A 23873-nucleotide genomic window follows, 5' to 3' on the forward strand; every position below is an offset into this window, starting at 1 on the left:
AATGTTATGAAAATGATAGATTGCTACTCACCACATAGAGGAGGCACTGAGTTGTAGGCAAGCACTGTAAAGACACTGTTAAACATTTAAGCTTTTGAACAAAAAAGTCTGTATTCAGAAATAGAAATGAACACACACACACACACACACACACACACACACACACACACACACACACACACACACACCAGAGACAATGGCCATGTGTGTGAGAGTTGTACTTGTGTGAATGTGGTGTGTATGTTTTTTTATTATTATTATTATTTTTGAAGAAGGATCTTTTTTGTCCAAAAGCGTAGATGTTCAGTGATCTTTTCATTGTGTCATCTGTGACTCAGTGCCTCCTCTATGTGGTGGGTAGCAATCCATCACAATGAAATTTTGATCTCCCTTAACTTCCTGAATAATTTTGTTTATCTCATCATACATTCTCTCAATTCTTCCATCATCTGCAGAGCTACTTGGGTTATAAACTAGTACTACTATGGTGGGTGTGGGCTCTATGTCTGTCTTGGTTACAATAATGCATTCACTACATTGTTTGCAGTAGTTTATCCACAGTCTTATTTTCTTATTCATTATTGCTCTTGCAATACCCATATTTGATTTTGTGGTCGCAGCCCTGTAATGACCTGACCAAAAGTCCTGCTCATCCTGCCACCACACTTTACTAATTCCCACTATATCTAACTTCAACCTATCCATTTCCATGGTTAAATTCTGTAACATACTTACATTGTTAACATTCCACACTTCAACCCATTGAATGCTAGTTATGTTTTTCCTGATGTCCTGATGATGACACTCTCCCTGAGAAGTCCCTGTTCAGAGATCTGAATGGGGAAGTATTTTACCTCCAGATATTTTAACCAAGAGGATGCCATCATCATTAAGCCATACGATAGAGCTGTGTCACCTCAGAGGGTTTGGGGGGGGGATAAAGGCTGTAGTTTTTCAGGGGTAAACTTAATCCAAAAACTGTAGTCTAAATTATTGAATTGGATAGATAAAAAATCTACCCACCAAGCAGCAGTGGAATACACACACACACACACACACACACACACACACACACACACACACACACACACAAAAGACAGTTGTAATTGGCAAGCTTTCTGAGCCCATGGCTCCTTCTTCAGGCAGTCCAGGAAAAGGGGTAGATTTTGGGAAAGTCACCAAAACTATTGGTCAGGAGAGACTTACTGTACATCTACATCTACATCTACATCTACATCATACTATCATACTCCACAAGCCACCTAATGGTGTGTGGCCTAGGGTACTTTCGGTACCACTATCTGATACTTCCAACTGTGTTCCACTCACGAATAGTACGTGGGAAGAATGATTGTCGGTAAGCCTCTGTACTGGCTGTAAGTTCTCAAATTTTCTCCTCGTGGTCAATACGTGAGACATATGTGCGGGGTGGGGTGGGGTGGGGGGGGGGGGGGGGCGGGATTTAATACGTTGTCCAGCTCCTCCTCAAAAGTGCTGCCCCTCTGTACTGGCTCTAATTTCTTGGATTTTCTTCTCCTGGTCAATACACGATATGTATGTGGGAGGAAGTACAATGTTGTCTTGACTCCTTCTGAAAAGTGCTGTCTCGAAATTTCAATAGTAAATCTCTCCGTGATGCACAACACCTCTCTTGTAACATCTGCCAACGGAGTTCATTTAGCATTTCTGTAACTCTCTCTCACCAGCTAAACAGTCCTATGACAAAACATGCCGCTCGTCATTGGAACTTTTCTATCTCCTCCATCAGTCCTGCATGATATGAATCCCAGATAGAGGAACAATACTCAAGAATTGGGTAAACAAGCATCTTATAAGCCACTTCTTTTGTGGATGAGTTACATTTCCTTAAGATTCTTCCAATGAATCTGACAGTGATCCTGGCGTCTACTTTTCCCACTATCTGTTTTGTGTGGTCATTCCACTTAAGGTCATTCTGGATAGTTAAGCCTAGATATTTTACAGCAAATGCTGTCTCCAGTTGTTTGTCATCAATAGTGTAGCTGTACAGTAGTGGATATCTTTTCCTATGTATGCGCAATATGTTACATTTATTTACATTCAGGGTCAACTGCCAGAGCCTCCACCAATCACCAATTCTCTGCAGGTTTTTCTGCAAATTCTTACTATCTTCTGGCGTTGCTACTTTGGTATAGACAACTCCATCATCTGCAAATAGCCTTAAAGAGTGTCTGACGCTTTCTACTAGATCATTTATATATTTTGTAAACAGCAACAGTCCTATCACACTTTCCTGTGGTATTACCTATACACCTGTCAATTTTGTTCCATTAAGAGTGACATGTTGAGATCTGTCTGCAAGAAAGTATTGAATCCAATTGCAAGTCTGCCCCGATACTCTGTAAGCTCGTATTTTTTTTCATTAAACGGCAACGGGGGCAGTGTGTCAAATGCCTTACTGAAATCAAGGAACACGACATCAACCTGAGCACCATTGTCCACTGCGCTGTGGGTCTCGTGGAGGAACAGAGCAAGCTGAGTTTCACAGGGTTTCTTTTTACAGAATCAATGTTGATTTTTATAGAGGAGATGTTCATTTTCCAAAAAGTCATAATTCTTGAGCATAAAACTTGTTCCATAATTCTACAACAGATTGACATCAACAATATAGGTCTGTAATTGTGTGGATCTGTCTTATGGCCTTTCTTGAAAATGGGAATGACCTGCACTTTTTTCCAGTCGTTAGGTACATTTCATTGCTCAAGCGCTCTGTGATAAATTACTGCAGGAAGGGGAGCAAGTTCTTTCAAATAATCTTTATAGAATCTTATAGGTATCTCATCTGGTCCTGACACCTTTCCAATACTAAGCAATTTAGCTGCTTTTCAGTTCCGTGATCGGTTATTTCAATATCTGCCATTTCGACATTCATATGACGATTGAAAGGAGGGACAGTTTTACAGTCTTCTGCAGTGAAACAACTTCGGGAGACCGAATTCAGTATTTCGGTCTTCTCTCTGTTATCTTCCATTGCGGTGCCAGTGTGGGCACTGAGAGAATGAACAGATGATTTTGACCCACTTACTGATTTTACATACGACCAGAATCTCTTAGGATTTTTACTCAGGTCGGTTAACAATGTCTTACTTTCAAAATCGTGAATGCTTCTCTCATTGCTCTCCTTATACCCATTTTCACTTTGTTCAGCTTTTGTTTGTCAGCTAGGTTTTTACTTCTCTCGAATCTGAGATGAAGTGCTCTTAGTTTACGTAGCGCATTTCTAACGCAGCTATTAAACCACGGTGGATCTTTCCCATCCGTTAAAACCTTACTCGGAACATACTTGTCTAGGCCATATCGAACAATGCTTTTGAATTTTTTCCATTTGTTCTCCACATCTTCATCCTCATCACTGAATATTTGATGCTGACTGCTAAGGTAGTTTGAAATTTGTATCCCGTCACCCTTGCTGCGCAAATGTATCTTCCTACCTTCATTAACATTCCTTGTAGGATCCAATGTCGTAGATGCTGTCACAGCCTTATAATCCCTGATACCTTCCTCTACGTTAACTGATCTGATAAGTTCAGGTCTGTTTGTTGCCTGGAGGTCTAAGATGTTATCCTCATTAGTTGGTTCTCCAACTATCTGCTGAAGGTAATTTTTGGACAAGACATCCAGAAAAGTGAAACACAAATCCCTGTCTCTGGCACCAGTTTTGATGGCATAACACTCCCAATCTATAACTGGTAAGTTGAAGTCACCCCCTATTATAACGGCGTGATCAAGAAAATTACTAATGATATTCTACAAGTTCTGTCTGAAGTGCTCTACAACTACAGATCCTGACCCAGGTGGTCTGATCATCATTTTTGACCACTCTTTGATACTCAGTTTCACCCATATTAATTCATTTTCGGAATCCGTGATAACCTCGCTAGATTTTGTCGAATTTTGTACTGCAATAAACACACCACCACCATTGGTGACTAACCTATCCGTACGATAAACATTCCAATCTGAACTTAGGATTTTGTTGTCATAGACACCTGGTTTCAACCAGCTTTCTGTTCTCAATACTATCTGTGCATTATAACCTTCAGTAAGTGATACTAATTCTGGGACTTTTCCTTGGATGCTCCTGCAGTTTACTAAAATCATATTAATCTTTTCTATCTCTGATCTGCGAGGACTGAGATTCTGTAAGGTTACTGTGGCTTATTTAACATGCAAATCGTCTTTGATCCCAAGAGAGGGATTCTCTAAGCTAAAAAAGCCCCATGTGTGTGCCACACATACTCCGCTACCCTAATAACCGCTTCCTGTGAAAAGGAAAGACTAATCGTTGAGGACTGCATCAAACGAGATTTGAAAATCTGAGAGCTTGGTGGAAGACAGGATAATATGCAGACAGAGATTACTCTTAAACATCATGCATGAGTTAATAAGAGTGAAATGCTAAGTGCATTGTACGTACAGATGTGGGAAGAGGGCAGTGAAAAATAGATGGAAAGGACAATAAAGGATGTAGAAAACGAAAACAGAGTGAAGCGAAGAGTAGTTACAGTGAAGAAATGCTGAGATGGAAGAAATTAATGTAAATTAAGGCAAATTAATTAATTTCTTCCATCTCAGCATTTCTGCATTGTAACTACTCTTTTCTTCACTCCATTTTGGTTTTCTACATCTTTCTTTGTCTTTCCAGCCTATTTTTCACCACCCCCGTCCCACGTCTGTTATGTACAATGCACTTAGCTTTTCAGTCTTATCAACTCATGCTTGGTGTTTAAGCAGTTATCTTTGTCTGAATATTACCCTGTCTTCCACCTTTTAAGCTCTCAGGTTTTCAAATCTCGTCCAATGCAGTCCCCAACAATCAGTCTTTCCTTCTCATCCCATATGGTAAGTTTCCCCTGACCTGCAGTTGTGGGTGAATTTCCCAAAATCTACCACTTTTCCTAGACCTCTCCAGTCCTTTTCCTTCCCCCTTCTTTCTTCTCCTTCAATCCTTCTGCCTGAACAAGAAGCCACTGGCTCTGAAAGCTTGCCAATTACAACTGCCTTTTTGTGTGTGTGTGTGTGTGTGTGTGTGTGTGTGTGTGTGTGTGTGTTCCGCTGCTGCTTGGTGAGTAGATTTTTTATCTATCTAATTAGATAATTTTGTCAGTAATTGATTGTTTTCATTGTTATAAAAACCTGTAGTCTAAAAATCTTGTATTCAGTATCTTCAGGTTCTCAATGCTATTAAGCATCAGTATCTGTTTAACAAGTATGATGTCAATAAAAGTCAACAACAACTAACAAAATTTGCATTTTTTGTTGCTTTGATGTTTGTCGTACAGTAGCACCCCCGCACTCCCCTTGTTGGTAATACATTATCGAAAAGGTGTTGGTATTGCTAGGGGTAAGAAATTATTTTCTGCCTTCCTTTCCTCTCATCAATGCAGGTTTCTTTTTCTATAGATTTTTTACATAAAACCTATTGAATTGGTATAAAACCTAGAACAAGGGCCCATATTGTTGTAATAGTAGATATAATTTATAGTATATTTTAAAAATATGGTAGTTGGTATATCATACCTAATATTGCTCTCCATACAATTCATAAATTACCGGTATGTTCAGTAATGTATCTCATCAGATTCCATTTTAGTTGACATGCAGTGAAGCATAATAGTGATTATTAAATGTGTGTTGAATTGTGGTGGGTTGTCATCTGTCAATGTAATTCCAATAAAATTACTAGAATGGCAGGCTTAATATTTTAATGCTGGTAAAAAAATGTTAGTAAACAAAACTGTAAATATTGTTTTGCAGCATTTGATTCAACAACAGCAATCTCAGCAACAAGTTCAGCCACAGCAACAGCAGCTACAGTCAGGCTCTCTTCATGTTGCTGTGTGCCAGCCTCCACCAGCACCGCCACCACCACCACCACCTCCCCCACCGCCACCGCCATCCCTGCAGCAGCAGCAGCAACAGCAACAGTTGGGAGTTACTCAGTTACCAGTAATTACGGAAACACTGTACCACCAGTCTGCTCTACAGCCACACCATTCACAACCAACTCCACCACAACTGCAAATCTACCATCCAGAGCATATGCATATTGCTATGCACACACAATCCCACCACCATCATCAACACCATCCCCATCACATAATGCCTCTGTGACAGTGCCAGTTTAGGTAGCTCTGTGAAGTTTCTTCTCATTTTGTGAAACCCCTATTTTCGTAATTGTCTTGAGAGTATGAAAAAACAACACTGTTACCGAAGGAAGGCCTTCTGTAGTAACACTTGCAACATGTTGTGCTTTGGTGAAAAGGATGAAATGTGTAATATGTTCCATGCATCTTTACTGTGCCAGAATATATAGGCAGTATACTAACAGTTGTATAACTCTTAGTGGAAATGATGGGAACAAATTGAGAAAATGTATTTTTATCGCATTTTTACAGTAATTTTTGGATTTTTTTAAGTACTCATCACCAAACCATGAATGCGTTTGATTAAATGTTAGTGTGTTTTGTAATCTTTTACATAAACATAAAATCATATTATAAACAGTAACCATCTAGATTGTACTTTCAAGAGTTTAGCACTATGTGTTAAAAGGTTACAAAGTTTTTATCACAAGATATCAATGTATTGCTTAATCTATTACAGTGCTTGCCCATGTGATGTTGTATTGTTTTGATGATAAGTATTGTCTTCTCTTAAGTAACTATGTTGCACAATGTGTATTAAAAACCATTTTTGTAACTTTTCTGTCTCTCTTCATTGTGAGACAGATGTATAATGAAAAGAAACTACCCACCTTTATGTTGCTGATAAATAGTCACATAGTTGGGAACCAAGCAGTATTGCAACCTTATGTGAGATGCTGGCTTGTGGTGTTGATACCCCTAAGCAGATCATTTGTATAGGTTGCCATTTGAGTGATTTCATCTGCTGTCTCAGTAGAAGCCTAGAGACAACTATTTAATTTGTTAATTTACATATTTTGGAATGATGATGTAAAGATATTTATACATGCAAGCGGGATTCACAAACAATATTGCAGCTGGTCTGTTCTCATATTTTCAGTATTGCAGTATTACCATGTACTTTCATCAAGTATTCAACACATTTTCCACCTTTTGACAAAGTCAGATATCTTCTAAACGAATACGTGTTATGAAGCTTATCAAAGCTAATATTGAAAGATTGTTGTATTAATGATTATAGTGCAAATCAATCATTGTTAGTAGTTTTTATTGTTTCATTGGATGTTTCTAATTTGTCATTAAGACAGGTAATGAACATAGCTACTGATAAACTTGTTGATTCAGATCATGGAAACTTGATGATTTTATTGGTACCATCATTGATTCAGATGTTTCTTCCAATTTTCTGTCTATCCACCCCTTTTTTTCCAGTCAGCAGCATATCACTGGACATTTGCAAGGTTCTCTCATGTAGAAAAGGATAGGATATGAAGGAAATGAAGCTTTTAAGAAGCTAAAATAGTAAAGCTAATGTAAATTTCAGGTTAAGAATGCTGCAGCATGTCAGGGAATATACTTGAAATGTCAACAACAGATGATATTCAAACACCAAAAACATTACAAATGGTGGAAGGGGTAGTACAGGTGACACAGGTATATCATACAAAGAATCTTAGAAGAGTCAAAGTTGGGCAGAGAGTGCAAGAACTGAAAACACTAGACTAAAATGTAAACTTCAGGAGAGAAAGAGAGACTGGAAGAAAAAGGGAAAGTAAAAAAAAATTAGAGGATGGAAAGGGACAGAGGAACAGATTTGCTTGCTGGGAGAGGGAGAGGGCAGTTGGGAATGAAAAAGAAACTATAAAGAGAGAATCTCCAGTTAATATCAATCAGTTGTGGTTGCCATACCAACAGAAAAAGATAGAGGGGTTGCATGTCAGCCATTTGTTTCTTAGTTTTGTTGGAATAGTTTATAAATGTGATGCAGCTAAAGTATGTAGTGGATGAAATTGTACAGGAAAAGTTTTGCAGTTATAAGATAATGAGCTGAAGATGATTCCAAATCCTCACCAGGAGATTTAATAAGTTGTAAACAAACTAATGTGGGTGGTCTTCCTTTGTTATTGAATTTACTTGTATCTTCATTTATCTTTTGTTCTTCTTGCATGTCATTTTCTTTTCCTAGCCTTCCCTCCCATTATATCTAATTTGTCAACATCTCTCAGTGCCACTTGTCTTTAACTTCATAGGTATTAGATTTTTGAGAGTGACTGACATTTCACTGCTACTTTCTTTGTTAACTGCTCCACTGACTGAAGTTCCATTTTGTGTGTAACTGGTGATCTGCTGATGTCTGGGAAATAGAATGTTTTACTTGCTAACTAATTCAACTCATCTAATATTGGTCATGCTCTGTCAAGATTTTAAGTGACCATATAGTAGCAAAGATTGCTATAATTGATATCAATTGCTTACAACACCAAGTGAGTGCAGTAGTTGTTTTAACAAGAAGCTTTCATTGTGTGGGACTGCCACATATTTACAAGAAATTAAGAGCTTTACAGTTCTTCTTTTTCTTCATTTTTAACTGCCTGAAATAATGTGTATATCCATTAATAATGTGTATGGCCCAGAAATGTGTTTCAGGGCTGTAATGATTTAACTATTTGTCTTTCTGTTAGTATTAGACATTCAAGTAATTGTAGTTTTCTGCAAAAAAAACTTGCTCTATTTTTAATTTGATAGTCTGATGAGATGAAAACATAGTTTCAAGATATTAATAAGGTGTAGTATTTTCTACAGAAAATGTCAAAAGGACTTATATCATTTGTATGTATCCTTAGTTGTAAATTGTTATTTTATCTTCATCTCATTGCTGAACTCATTAATTTCTTTTAATAATCTCATGTAACTGTATCTTCAAAGTTTGGAAAATTCTAAATTTTACCATTGAAGATAGTATTACATATTGGGTAATTGCATTTTGCAGAATCTGCAGGTATTATGAAGGCATAGAAATCAGCAGAACATTTGATCTGTTACATTTATTTATGTAATGTGGTCATTGTTTGCCTTACAATAGCTCAAGCTATCGAGAAAGGACATACTTATATTCTGTGAATATAATACTCATAAGTCTGGTATCAGTTCATCACAGGATTTTTAAATGTGTGAAATAAAGTGCTTTATATTTTTTTTGAAATTTTAGATGTTAAATAATTTGATCACCATTTTATTCTCATCCAGAACTAGGTGGACAATCATTAGACATCCCTTGCAACTGTATATTCCAGTACATCATATTGCTTCTGAAACTGTATCCTCTAATGGACGATATATTATCTGATCCCCTAATTTTTTTATCAGTGTATACAGCTTTATAGGAGCAGTTCACAATAATTTATGTATACAAGTATATTTGAATCAGAGTCCTGTGAATAATGAAGTTGTATTTCTGCATCAAGTACCAGGTAGGTGTAGCTTTTCCAAGGTTTTATGAAATTGATTAAGGTAAATGCCAGGATAGTTCCTTTGCACACCATCTCTAGTGATTATGTCAATGGTATGCTTAGTTCTAATCTTCCTTGTGAAGATTTTGCACTTTTAAACAGTGTTGGCATTGTTAATACAAGGTGACAATTATTGAACTATATGAAAAAGAACGTAAATTAGTTACAAACTTCAGCATGCACAAACTTTATTCAACATGTAAACATCACTGCAGATATTCAGATTTAAGTTATGACATGTTCAATATGCTTGCCGTCATTGGCAATGATGTGGTGCAGATGAATAGCAAAATTCTGTATGACGCACTGAAGTGTTAGAACATCAATGCTGTTGATGACCTCCTGAATGGCTGTTTTCACTTCAGCAATAGTTTTGGAGTTATTGCTGTAGCCCCACAAAAAGGAGTTGCATGCGTTCAGATCCAGAGAATATGGTGGTCAATTGAGGCCCATGCCAATGGCCTCTGGGTACCCCAGAGCCAGAGTGTGGTCCCCAAAGAGCTTCTCCAGGATATCAAACACTCTCCTGCTTCAATGGGGTCGAGCTCCATCTTGCATGAGCCACATCTTGTTGAAATCGGGACCACTTTGGATAATGGAGATGGAATCATCTCCAAAACTTTCACATACAGTTTAGTAGTCACTGTGCCATCAAGGAATATCACACAGATTATTCCATGACTGGACATTGAGGGTGAAGAGACTTCTTAATTGCAGAAAACGGGTTCTCAGTTACCCAAATGCATCAATTTTGTTTATTGATGAATCCATCCACATGAAAGTCAGTTAAACCAAACCATGCACATACTAATTCCCATCATTCCCAGTGGCCAACTGTGCCATTACCACTCAGGTCCGTACACCGTCGTAAGTATACTTACGGTGTATTCAGCGAACGTAAGATTTTACCACTTAACTTTACTGATGTTTACGCCCAGCAAGAGTGTGAATAGAGCATTTATTTAGGGGAGTGGACACACGAAAAAATCATGATACCATGTGGGACCTGAATTTATACTTTCGTAAAATAATTCCCTGAACTCTGATTATTCAACAGTGTGCGACTCACCGCCTTGCTAATATAGGATTGGGTGAGGCACTTTTAGCATATGTTAAAACTGAAATCTACGTGGAGCATTCATACTGACAAAAGAATTTAAAAAAACAATCTCAGGAATTGTATGTCGTGTTATCACATTAAAATATTGCTGCAGGATATCTTTACTGTAGTGAAATGTAATTAAAAGAAACCTTATATTGAAAGAAAGTATTTCTTAACATACTAATGTTCATCTTGCCAAGAAGTGGCCAATATCTGATCTTAATGGAATGTTCTTAGTTTTTACTTTCATACAACATAAAATAGTATATTCACGTTCTTTTCCTTAATAAGTATGGTGCAAATATTTTAATGCATCTGTTGATGATGGAAAGCAATGAAATTTATAACGAAATTTTTCCTACGCAAGATGTCTGCCAAGAATGGTCGATTGTTTGACCATTCTTGTCATTTATCCAGTGTGCTGAAAACCTTACAAATAATATTTTTATTTCTGCATGAAGGTCACTAGGCATATGAAGGAAAAAATACACAATCAGCATAAATTATCATATATTATTTTAAATTTACAACTTACAATGCGTAATGGACGCCATAACATGTGTTAGCTTCAAGACTAGAACAGAGAGTGTGTAATAACACTGGTCTTTTTAGTTCCTTTTGTCAGCGAGTAAAGGACTAATCTATTATCATAGAGATACTATACGGTTATCTTATAGAGTCTGTTTGTGCCATTATTATTTCATTTTATTATAAATTACCATTATGAGAGCTAATTGCAAGCACATTTTCAGAGGTTTTTTTTTCTATTTTCATTTTACTTTGTTTTGTGTCTGACTTTTCATCACACATTTTAATATTTTGTACAGTATATCGGTACACAACTGCGCAGTTTGAACATTGTAACACAAACCATTCAGAAGTTACGATGATTTTATTTCATATAGTTCAATAATTGTCATACTGTTAGAGGGCTGTCCAGAAAGAAATCACATTCTGTTACAAGTTGGACATCGATACACCTACAAAAATTGTATTAGAGTGTACTCAGAATTATTTATTGTACTGACCAGTTTGTAGACTCATCAGTTTGTGCCATCTGAGACTGCAGCTAGTCATTGATGGCATCTTGAAGTTCTGTGTCAGTGTCGAATCACCTGTACATAAAACACCCTTTGATATCATGAAAAATAATAATAATTACTTGGAGTCAAATCTGAACTTTATGATGGGTAGTTAAAATCGTCTCATTTGAAGTGGTGCAATAAATCCTGTCTGCCTTAGAGCTAGGATGAGTGATGATGTGAAGGAACACAACAGTCCTTTGCATTTGTTAACAATGAGACAAGAACTGATCATTATTCCAAGAGTTCCAAAAGCAAGGTTTCCTTTACAAAGCCAAGGTGTTTCTATGAGACATACATGGCAATGATACAAACTTTCAAGGATTGTTGAAAAGGGTAAATGTATTAATTTGAGGCAAAGGACCTTAGTCTGGAAATGACAGAGTTGCATGTTATAAGCAAAAATCATTCTGATACCTTTGACAGTGGAATACATATACTGTTGATGTTCACCTTATAACTTCTTTCCAAGACATCAATTCTGTTCAACTGATCTTCCATAGGCTTTGTGCTGTCCGGCAGAAAATTTGTGGTAAGTTCCTATGGAACGAAACTGCTGAGGTCATCAGTCCCAGTCCCTAGGCTTACACACTACTTAATCGAACTTAAACTAACGTACACTAAGGACAACAGACACACCCATGCCCAAGGGAAGACTCGAACCTCCAAAGGGGGTGTGCCATGCGAATCCGTGGCGAGGCGCCTCAGACTGCGAGGCTACCAAGCACGGCTGTCTGGAAGATTTACAATGTCACCGTCAAACCTCAAAGTTTGTATTTTTTTCCACTGAACATTAATTTTCTTTCCAAATTTCTACTAGGTTATCTTTACATCGTGCTCAGTATAGAGAATGAATAAGATCCAGTACAAGGTACATGCATAGATGTCTCTCCCTTCTCAACTACTACTTTTCTTCTATGTCCTTTGACTCTTACAATTGCAGAACCCCCCCCCCCCCCCCCCCCCCCCGTTCAATAATTTAAGAAAATTATTAGTTATATTATGCTTTGTAAAATCACAAAATTATGTTGGAATTTTTTATTTTCCTTGTTTGATGATAGTTACCTTTTAAAATACATTCAGTAATGACTTAAAACAAATAATTATTGCAGTAGTAAGCAGGTCAATTGAAAATGAATGGTGTGAATCATGATAGTGTTATGGTGTTGCTGGCACACTTAGAATTTGTCCTGGTGCACGAACCTTCGGGTTAAGTCTGGCGCCGGCAGACCAGCACTGTGGCCACAGCGACATCACAAGGACTGGAGCAGAAGCGCCTGGAACCCTCCGCCTCGCATCGCCTTGAAGCCTCAAGACATTACAATGCCGTGTCTATATAAAGCCCACCCTGCTGTCACAGTCATTCAATGTGGATAGTTACATTGTGCGCATGCTGCAGACGTGTTTAGTGTTCCGACTTTAGTGTCTGGTCACCTATTTTATATGACTATATTTTATTTGTTTACTTTAGTCTCTTAGTGTAAAGTTTACAATGGATAAATTTGTTACCAAAAAGGCGCACGTGGAATTTGATGATACCGAAGTCAACCTCCAACAATTGTGTCATCAGTTGCCTTCGTTGTCTTCTGGTGAGAACCGTTCACAGCCGAAACGTGGACAATCCGGTAAGGGAAGATCATTTCAGAAGTCTTGGTTGATCAAATATACATGGCTAGAATATGAAGCATCTACTGAAAAAGTTTTTTTGCAAAACCTGCAAAGAGGCAGATGCTAAAAATCTCTTACAATTTTCGTCAAAAAATGGAGATGCATTACTTCTGTAGGGTTTTATAACTGGAAAAAGGCTTTGGAAAAATTCTGTCTTCATGAAAATATGTTTACGCATAAAGAAGGTGTTCTGAAACTAAATTCTATCACTAACCGAAGTGTGGCCTCCCAATTGAATGAACAGTTAGATAGTGATATGAAGAAAGGCTGTCTAGCTCTTGAGACAATTTTTACTACCGTGCAATTTCTATGCCAACAAGGACTAGCAATTAAGAGGGCACGAGGATGTAAACTCAATTTTTTGTTCTTTTTTTTTTCCAATTGTTGAAACTTCGAAAGAATTACATTGATTGGTTAGGGCATTCGGGGTATAAGTGGACATCCCTTGATATTCAAAACGATATCATTGATCTACTAGAAAAGTCTGTGTTGAAAAAGGAATTGGCTTCAATCAAGAAGACTGACCATTTTTCTATTATGGTTGATGAAACAAGTGATTCTTTGATTCACGAACAAGTGTCATTTTGTATTTGTACTGTCAATGATTCCTTAATCATCAATGAAGACTTTTGTCATTGGCTTGTACGAGACACCCAGCACTGAATCAAAAACTCTGTTTAGTATTTTAAAAGATGTTTTTGCTCGCCTTGATTTTCCAATGGATAACTTAAGAGGACAGTGCTATGATGGTGCCTCGAATATGGGAGGTAAGTTCAAAGGACTAAAAAAAAAGTTAGTTTTGGATATACAACCAAAAGCACGTTATGTGCACTGCACTGCTCACAGTTTAGATTTGGCAGTTGTAGACAGTCTCCGCCATTATATATGGCTTTAGCCAAGTACTTAATAAACATCGTAAGAGAATTCACCAAAAGGATGGAACTTTTCAGAAGCATACATTGTGAGAGTGCCAATGACCAAGCTGGTCTATGACCCCTTTGCCCGACTCAATGGACTATGCGAGCTTCTAGTATCCTGAGAATCTTGAAAAACTTTGAAGAACTTCTAGAGCTTTTTGAAACATTTTCTGCAGAGGACAAAACAGAGGCAGTTATAAATGTGCAGGCTACCTAGAGTCAATGTTACAGTTCAAGACTTATTTCCTTTTATGTCTTTATTGTCTTGCAATGAACCCAGTAGAGGATGTCAATGAAAAAATTCAATGCTCTCATCTAAGTGTTGCTGATCTGGAAGAAATGTATGACGGCTTGATTTGTGTATTGAATGGAAGGTGTGGTAGTTTTGATCACTTTTGGGAATTGTGTTTAAAAGAAAACCCTTCACAAGTTGTTGATCCTTCGCTGCCTCGAAATCGAAGTATACCAAAGAAGCATGATAACAACGAAGCGAGCTCACCGCACACTTTCAAAACCCCAAAGGCTACAAAGCTATTTACAGTGAAGTTTGCGAAACTGTGCAGTCTTGCATTACTGAGTGGTTTACCTCATGTGGACTCGCACAGGTCATTGCAGTTGAACAAGAGTGCTTGCTCTTAGTAAACAGAGGTGAAACAAATTTGGAAAAATCAACTGAGTTTTTCAAAAATGATCTAGACATTGAGAGACTGCCCTTACAATTGAATATGTCAGTCGATATTGCTAATAAAAAACAACTGGTCTTAAAAAACATGCATGGTGTAAGAAAGTACATTACACAAGGGCCTGCAGTTGGAGAAATGTTATCTAAAGCAGCGAAGTGCATCAAACTTCTCCAAGTAGTTCCAATCAAGACAGCAACAGCAGAATGGTCATTTAGCGCCCTTGGACATCTGAAGTCATATCTCCGATCAACAATGGGACAGAAGTGATTGAACAACTTGGCTGTTCTTCATGCCCACCGAGATGTTTTAGATGAATTGAATATCTGACCAGTCATCAGTGACTTCATATTCAGTAATCCAGTCAGACGGTCGACATTTGCACCTTTCTAAAGACACACTATCCCTAATAATGGCATTTAGAGCAATATTAAAAATCTTTATAAAATAGAGAATTAAATACATACATAATGTTAAATTTTCAGTTTCGAAATATTAGTACTAGTTTAGTACTGTATTACTATAGTACTGTATGAGTTATTTTCAAATACTTAAATATTTTTAGGGTGTAAGACCCAATTAAGACCCACTATTTACGTACATATTGACTGAAAGTATTAGGTATACTGCATTAATTGTATTAAAGCATCAACTCCGAGATATTGTTTTTATTTAATGAAACCTGAGCCTTATTCAAAGTAAGTTTAAATTAGCTATGTCACTTATTAATCAAAGTGCTATTACTGTGTGACAGCGATATTTTGTATTTCATTCTTGTAATGATAGTTTAGGATTTATTTAAATATAATTTCAGTTTTTTAAGAGCTATATATTCACTGCTCCATAATAGTCTATAAGCATGATTATTACTGTAAATTAAATTATCTTTTTATGAAAATACCGTGTGTGTTTATGTTTTGTTTCTTTTTTTCAAGGCCAATAAAATGTGTCAGGCTTGTCGAGTTTCCCAGAGTGTCGAGTTATCGAGAGTCCAGTTTTTGGGGTTCTAATGTTGGTCATATGACTCTAAAATGCTTAAAAAACTTTAAACCTCACTATTTTTCATCTAAAATTTAGAAAATTCCCCAGGGCAAGACCCCCAGTATGCTCCCCCCCCCCCCCCCCCCAACATGTTTTATAAGTCAGCGCCCTTGATCGTAGATAACCTCTTGCATCTTGTATTTTATCTCTACTACTTTCAGAATTCCAAAATGTATATCATGGATTGCTCTCCCAAAAGTCTCAATAATTCTGAGGGGATGTTATCTACTCCAGAGGCTTTGTTTTGAGTTAGGACTTTTAGAGCTCTCTCAGAGTATAATACCTCCAATCTAATTTCCACCTAGTTCCTTTTCCCTTTCCGCAATATTTTGTTTCCCTTGTATTGTCCTGTATATTCCTTTCACTTTTCAGCCTTCCCTTCTTTGCTCAGCAGTGGCTTGCCATCTCATCTCTTAGTAGTCAAACAGTTGCTTCTCTTTTTATCAGAGGTCTTTTTAATGTTCCTATATGCAGCTTTTATCTCTCCCATAGCCATGCATGTGTGCTTTTATAGCTCTGCATTTCTCCTTTGCCAATTTTTTGTGCTCATATTTAAGAACTCTGTATTCCCTTTTGGCCTGCTTCACATGCTGTATTTTTATATTTTCTCCTTACATCAATTAAATTCAGTAGTTTATGCAGTATCCACTGATTTTTATTGGGCCTTGTCTTTTTGATTATATAATCCTCTGCCCCTGGAAATGTTTCATAATTTAACTTCTGATGTCTACATAGCTGTCTTACTACTATTACTACTATATAATATAACTGAAACTTTTTATTGTCAGGTAAATCTCTTTCTAGCATAAAATGTTTTTTTTCTGATTTTGAAACCAAATGTAAACAGTGATTAAGTTATACACTGTGCAAAATCTATCAGGCAGCGTCTCCTTTCATTCCTTTCCTTGCAAATGAACTCCAATCTTCCATCACAATAAATTTTCATCTCTCTTAACTAATGGAATAATTTTTTTATCTCATTGTAAGTTCGATGTCTCTATTATCTGTGGAGCTAGCATGGAGCTACTTGGCAGATGTCAGCTACATGTCTGTTTTGGCTAGTATAATATGTTCACTATGCTGTTTACAGTAGCTTATCTACATTCCTATTTTCTCATTTATTATTATACCTACACCTGCACTACTCCGGTCTTAGGTTATCACAGTTATTTCCAATCTATGAATGAACGTAGTTTTCTTTGGGGAAGCACAAATAGCACATGCTAGATATTTAAACTCCAGAAAATTGCTATAAGACAACTAAACAGACAGATAAGGGTGGAGAAAAATTGTGGCATGAAATTTTAACCTTGGATAGCTGATGCCAATAGGAACCGAAATTACTGATGTTGTGTAGGCTGACAACGCCAACGCACAATTTTTAAACTGCAGAAACTTGGCACCATGTGCTCCAATTGGCCGCAGGGTTGCCCTGTTGCCGGATGCTCTGGACAACGCATGACCGTGAATGCTTTGCCTGCCAGAGATCGCGATGTATCCAAGACAGCCCACATGCTAGGTGGTAGCATGCCAGCCTACCAAGCCTACCACTCTGGGGGCTTGAGGGCGAATCCACTGGCGTCCCAACGTATCCGTTGTTGTTTCTTGATAAGACACACCGGAAACAAGCCCATCAACAGCTGTTAGTTCACATACAGAAAGTCTTTCACAAAATGTGTCCACCCTGAAAAGGGCCTTTTTTGTAGCTAGGACATTGTTTACTCAAAGCAGGTGCTCTAAATGGCGACCCTCTGACACGACAAAAGCCTGGTAACGTTGAACGGTGTTTCGCCAAACACTTTCAAAGATTCCTGACATTGCCCTGATGTGATTGGTGGCATTTTTCAAGGTGGTTCACATCCGGGTGGGTGAACTGGAACCTTGGAGAATCCCCACAGGAAAAAGTCGGGTGGTGTGACGTAGAGTTTCTTGCAAAAAGTGAAGGAAATTTGCCCCAGTAAATCGAGGAGGTAGGCGGACCATCCCAATCACATGGTCACCCACAATGCTAGCCCAAATGTTGAGCAAAAATCGTTCCTGGTGTCCATGGATGTATGTGACATGAGGATTTTCCCTTGCCCAGTAATGAATGTTTTGGTGTTGTAAAGGCCATCCGATGGAAGGTGCACTCGTTGGTAAACAACACAATGGTGTGGAAGTAGGGATCTCACACATGTTGCAGAAACCACAGACAAAACCCTAGCCTGTGTTCACAGTCCACCACAGGATTTAGGTCTTGGACAGGGTGGAAACTAAATGGATGCTAGCCATCATCCCTCAAACCCCCCCCCCCCCCCAACTAACCAATAAGTGACCCCCCCGTTGTGTCCATCTAATCGAGTATTTGTTGTAGGTGCTTCCTCGAAGCGCTCGAGAACAGTCTCTTCAAATGCAGCATCCCATCGTGTTCGAGGTCTTCCAGCATCATCATGCTATCCCACTAACGAGCCCGTTTTGCCAAGTCACCGGTGGATTGCTGTAAATGTTTGTTGGTGTGGGTGGCATCTTACTGGGTACCGTTCCTCATACAACCATCGAACTACATGCACATTACCATCGGCTAGTCTGTAAACAAAAACCATATCTTGTTCTTCAAACGAATACTGTGCCACCATGCTTACTGTATGGCTAAATCACAGGTGATGTGTGTGTGCTCAAAAGTGAAGCTTACATGTGATTGACTCTGACATGAGATGGAGACAAACAGCAAAGCCTGTTCGACACATGTGCATATCACGTTGTGGCAGTGATGGCGTGAGAGATGTTTGTATGTGTGAACCGACAACCATTATGCTGCCTGTCAACTGATGAATGGCAACAGGGCAATCCCATGGCCAATTGGAGCATGTGGCGCCAAGTTTCCGCAGTTTAAAAATGGTGCGTTGTTCACCTACACAACATTAGTAGTTTTGGTTCCTACTGGCATCAGCTATCCAGAGTTAAAATTTTGTGATGACACAGTTTTTCTCCATCCTATAGCATATTTCCATCAGAGCCTGCTTGCCGATAGCAAAGTAGCTCTCACAGCTTGATTGTTGAAATATGATCCATACTGGCAACAGAAATGTGAACCAAGTAGTATGTTGGCACATAATCTGTGTCAAATACAAGTGTCTGTCTGTCAATGAATTTTTTTTTATTATGATGCTATTTTGATGGTGTCTACAGTTGAAATGACAGTGTGTTGACATCATCATTGACTTATGGTCATAAGTTAAAGAAAAATTTCATATTGGCATTTATGGAATGAAATGATTGTATGGCATTATATGCCAGGAAACCCCATCTGAGGTTGATTGGCCGACTGGTGTGTCTTTTTATCTGATGCCACTTCAGCAGTCTGTCCATTGATGATGGTTATGATGACATGATGATGAGAATAACGCAACACCCAATCCCCAAGTCAATAAAATCTCCAACCGAGCCAGGAATTGGATCTGACCCCCCCCCCCCCCCCCCCACATGGTAGTCAACCACACTGGCCACTTGGCCAAGGAGGTGGACATTGGCAGCTATAGAACAAAGGAATATAACATATGGAAGAAATGACTGCCATTTCAGTGTTTCACAGTATAGTACTAGTTTACTTCCAGTAGCAACTCATTAGTTGTATTTTAATAGTTATTATGTTTTATCATGTTTATGATGTGCAACATGTATCTGAATGAAATGTATGTTTTGAGATTCAACATGTATCTGAATGAAATGTATGTTTTGAGATTAATCAAATTATGAAAAGGAAAGTTGCCACTCACCATATAACAGAAATGCTGAGCCGCAGATAGGCACAACAAAAAGACTGTCACAAATAAAGCTTTCAGCCAATAAGGCTTTCATCAAAAACACACACACATGACTGCAGTCTCAGGCAACTGAAGCCACACTGCGAGCAGCAGCACCAGTGCATGATGGGAGTGGCAACTGGGTGGGGACATGGAAGAGGCTGGGGGAGGTAGGGGGAGGGATAGTAGAGTAGGGGTAGTGCACAGGGAAGTGCTGCTGGGGAGTGCACAGGGATGAGGTGGAGAGAGGGCAGGGCAGCTATGCGCAGTCAGGAGGTTAGACAGGCGGGCAGGGGAGAGGTGGGGAGGGGATGGGGGGGGGGGGTAGTGGGAAAGGAGAGAGGTAAAAAGACTGGGTGCAATGGTGGAATGAAGGCTGTGTAAGTGCTGGGATAGGAACAGAGAAGAGGCTGAATGGGTGAGGACAATGACTAACGACAATGACTAACGAAGGTTGAGGCCAGGAGGGTTATGGGAACGTAGGATATATGGGAGGGAAAGTTCTCACTTGCACTTGCACAATTCAAAAAAGCTGGTATGGGTGGGAAGGATCTATATGGCACACGCTGTGGAGCAGATTTTGAAATTAAGTATGTCATATTTGGCAGCGCGCTCAGAAAAAGGGTGGTTCACTTGTTTCTTGGCTGCAGTTTGTCGGTGGCTATTCATGTGGACAGACAGGTTGTTGATTGTCATGTCCACATAGAATGCAGCGCAGTGATTAAAGCTTAGCTTGTAGATCACATGACTGGTTTCACAGATAGCCCTGCCTTTGATGGGACAGGTGATGTTTGTGACCAGACTGAGCAGGTGGTGGTGGGAGGAATTACAGAACAGGACTTACATCTATGTCTATTATATGGTATGCCCCTGCAACGCCATGAGGTAAGGGGTTGGGAGCAGGGGTTGTGTAGTGATGGACGAGTATATTGTGTAGGTTCAGTGGACTGTGGAATACCAGTGTGGGAGGTGTATGAAGGATAGTGGTCAGGACATTTCTCATTTCAGGGCACAATGAGAGGTAGTCAAAACCCTGGCAGAGAATGTAATTCAGTTGCTCCAGTCCTCCGTGTTACTGAGTTCCGAGCGGAATGCTCCTCTGTGGCCAGACGGTTGGACTTTGGGAGGTGGTGAGAGACTTGATAGGTAAGGCACGAGAGATTTGTTTTTATACAAGATATGGTCTGTGAAGGCTTCAGTGAGACCCTTGGTATATTTCAAGAGGGACCGCTTGCCACCACAGACGCAACGACCATGGGTGGCTTGGCTACATGTAAGAGACTTCTTGGTATGAAATGGGTGGAAGTTGTCGAAGTGGAGGTATTGCTGATAGATAGTAGGTTTGATATGGTCAGAGGTACTGATGTAGCCATCTTTCAGGTGAAGATCATCTAGGAAGGTGGCTTGTTGGGTTCTGTAGGACCAGCTGAAGTAAATGGGGCGAAGTCGTTGAGGCTCTGGAGGAATGTGGATAGGGTGTCCTCACCCTCGATCCATTTCCCAAAGATGTCATTGCTGAACCTGCACCAAGTGAGGGGTTTATGATTCTGGGTGTTTAGGAAGTATTCCTCTAGATGGCGCATGAATAGGTTGGCATAGGATGGTGCCATGCGGGTGCCCAAAGCTGTACCCTGGATTTGCTTGCAGGTAATGCCTTCAAAGCACAAGTAATTGTTGCGTCTAGGATGGAGGTTGTTGGTATGGAATCCATCGGGTGTTGGAAAGGATAGTGTTCAATACTGGTAAGGCCATGGATATTAGGGATGTTAATTTAAAGAACGGAGGTGGCATCAATAGTGACAAGCAGGGCACTGTGATTAAAGGTGCGGGAACTGTGGAGAGTCAGTGGAGGAAATGGTTGGTATCTTTTATATAGGAGGGTAGGTTCCAAGTAATAGGTTGAAGGTGTTGGTCTGCAAGAGCAGATTCTCTCAGTGGGGGCACAGTAACTGGCCAATTACTGAATTACATTCTCTACCAGGATTTCAGCTACCTATCGTTGTGCCCTGAAATGAGAAATGTCCTGCCCACTATCCTCCACACACCTCCCACAGTGGTATTCCACCATCCACCAAACCTACACAATATACTCGTCCACCCCTACACAACCCCTGCTCCCAATCCCTTACCTCATGGTCCATACCCCTGTAATAGACCTAGATGCAAGTGCTGCCCCGTACGTCCTCCCTCCACCACCTACTCCAGTCCAGTCACAAACATCACCTATCCCATCAAAGGCACGGCTACCTGTGAAACCAGTTATGTGATCTACAAGCTAAGCTGCAACTACTGTGCTGCATTCTATGTGGGCATGACAATCAACAACCTGTCTGTCCACATGAATAGCCACTGACAAACTGTGGCCAAGAAACAAGTGGACCACACTTTTGCTGAGCATGCTGCCAAACATGGCATCCTTAATTTCAATTACTGCTTCACAGCCTGTGCCATATGGGTCCTTCCCACCAACACCAGCTTCTTTGAATTGTACAGGTTGGAACTTTCCCTCTAATGTAGTCTACATTTCCGTAACCATCCTGGCCTCAACCTCTGTTAATAATTGTCCTCACCCATCTGCTCCTTCCCTGTTCCCACCCGAGCACTACGCAGCCCTCATTCCACCATTGCAAACAGTCTTGTTACCTCTCTCCTTTTCCACGACCCCCATACCCTCCCTCGCCACCTCTCCCCTGCCCTCTGTCTAACCCCCTGACTGCGTCTAACCTCCTGACTGCACATAGCTGCCCTATTCTCTCTCCACCTCGTCCCTGCACACACCCCAGCAGCACTTCACTGTTCGCCACCCCTACCCTACTATGCCTCCCTCTCCCTGCCCCAGCCTCCTCCTTACCCCCACCCAGTCACCACTTCCATCATACACTGATGCTGCTGCTCGCAGTGTCGCTTCAGTTGCCTGGGGCTGCAGTCGTGTGTGTGTGTGTGTGTGTGTGTGTGTGTGTGTGTGTGTGTGTGTGTGTGTGTGTGTGTATTTTTGACAAAGGCCTTACTGGGCAAAAGCTTTATTTGTGACAGTGTTTTGTTGTGTGATCTGCAACTTAGCATCTTTGCTATATTGCGAGTGGCAACTTTCCTTTTCATTATATTGTTACATTCCATCCTGGAGTTTCCATTGCTTGATTGTTATGAGATTAATAATTCTATGATTTAACCAAAAGTTACTTTCTGCAGATTCAAAACTTGGTTGTGCTGTAGAGAACTCTAAGTATGCAGTTTGGCTGTTTTTCCTCTATCTCTTTATATCAGCATCAAGGATTAAACCATTTCTGGGTAGTAATGCCCTCAACAGCCTTGGTCTCATAATTAACAATGTAGGAAAGGACAGATTGCTACTTACCATAAAGAAGACATGTCAAGTTGCAAACAGGCACAATTAAAAGAGACTTATATAAAGCTTTTGGCCACAGACTTCATCAGTAAAAGAGAGTGCAGAGCATTCACACACACAAGCAAGCACAACTCACGCACACATGACTGCCAACTCCACTGTCACAGGGCCACAATTCAACATCACATGGGATGCAAGCAGCGATGTGTGTGTGTGTGTGTGTGTGTGTGTGGGGGGGGGGGGGGGGGGACAAGTGCTGTCTGGTGAAGTGTGCAGAGACAAAACTGATAACAGATTCAGCATCAAGAGGTTGTGGGGCAGGGAGGTGGGAAAAAAAGGAGCAGAAAAGGTGAGTGGGGAAAGATGGGCAGATGCGTTGGCAGAGGGCTACAAATAAACAAGGTGGGAGATGAGAATGGGAAGGGAATGATAGGACAAAGGGGGTGGAAACTGTTGGGTGGAGGGTTCGGGGACAGTATGTTACCATAGGTTGAGGCCGAGACAATTACAGGAGCAGAGAATGTGTTTTAAGAATAACTGCCATCTGCACAGTTCAGAAAAGGGAAGGATCCAGATGGTGCATGTAGTGAATCAGCCACTGAAATCAAGTGTATTATGTTCAGCTGCATGTTGTGCCACAGGGGGTTCTGCTTTGCTCTTGGCCACAGTTTGGCAGTGCCTGTTCATTCTGGTGGACAAGTGGTTGGTAGTCATACCAATATAAGAGGCTGTGCAATGCATCAGGGGCCTGGTCACATGTGAAAGTAGCCATGTCATTTA

At 39.8% G+C, this 23873-nt stretch overlaps 1 protein-coding gene across 2 annotated transcripts in view; it reads left to right on the forward strand.

Moving 5' to 3' along the window:
* Positions 1–9144, forward strand: part of LOC124789109 (zinc finger and SCAN domain-containing protein 12-like) — a 63011-nt gene extending 53867 nt beyond the window's left edge. For both annotated transcript variants that reach the window (XM_047256400.1, XM_047256406.1), the window contains exon 10: positions 5797–9144. In XM_047256400.1, the coding sequence (XP_047112356.1) occupies positions 5797–6153 (357 nt within the window). In that variant the 3' untranslated portion in view covers positions 6154–9144. The remainder of the gene's footprint in view (positions 1–5796) is intronic.
* Positions 9145–23873: the final 14729 nt, after the last annotated feature.

This window comes from Schistocerca piceifrons, chromosome 1, assembly GCF_021461385.2.
Source record: "Schistocerca piceifrons isolate TAMUIC-IGC-003096 chromosome 1, iqSchPice1.1, whole genome shotgun sequence".
NCBI classification, from domain to species: Eukaryota; Metazoa; Arthropoda; class Insecta; order Orthoptera; family Acrididae; genus Schistocerca; species Schistocerca piceifrons.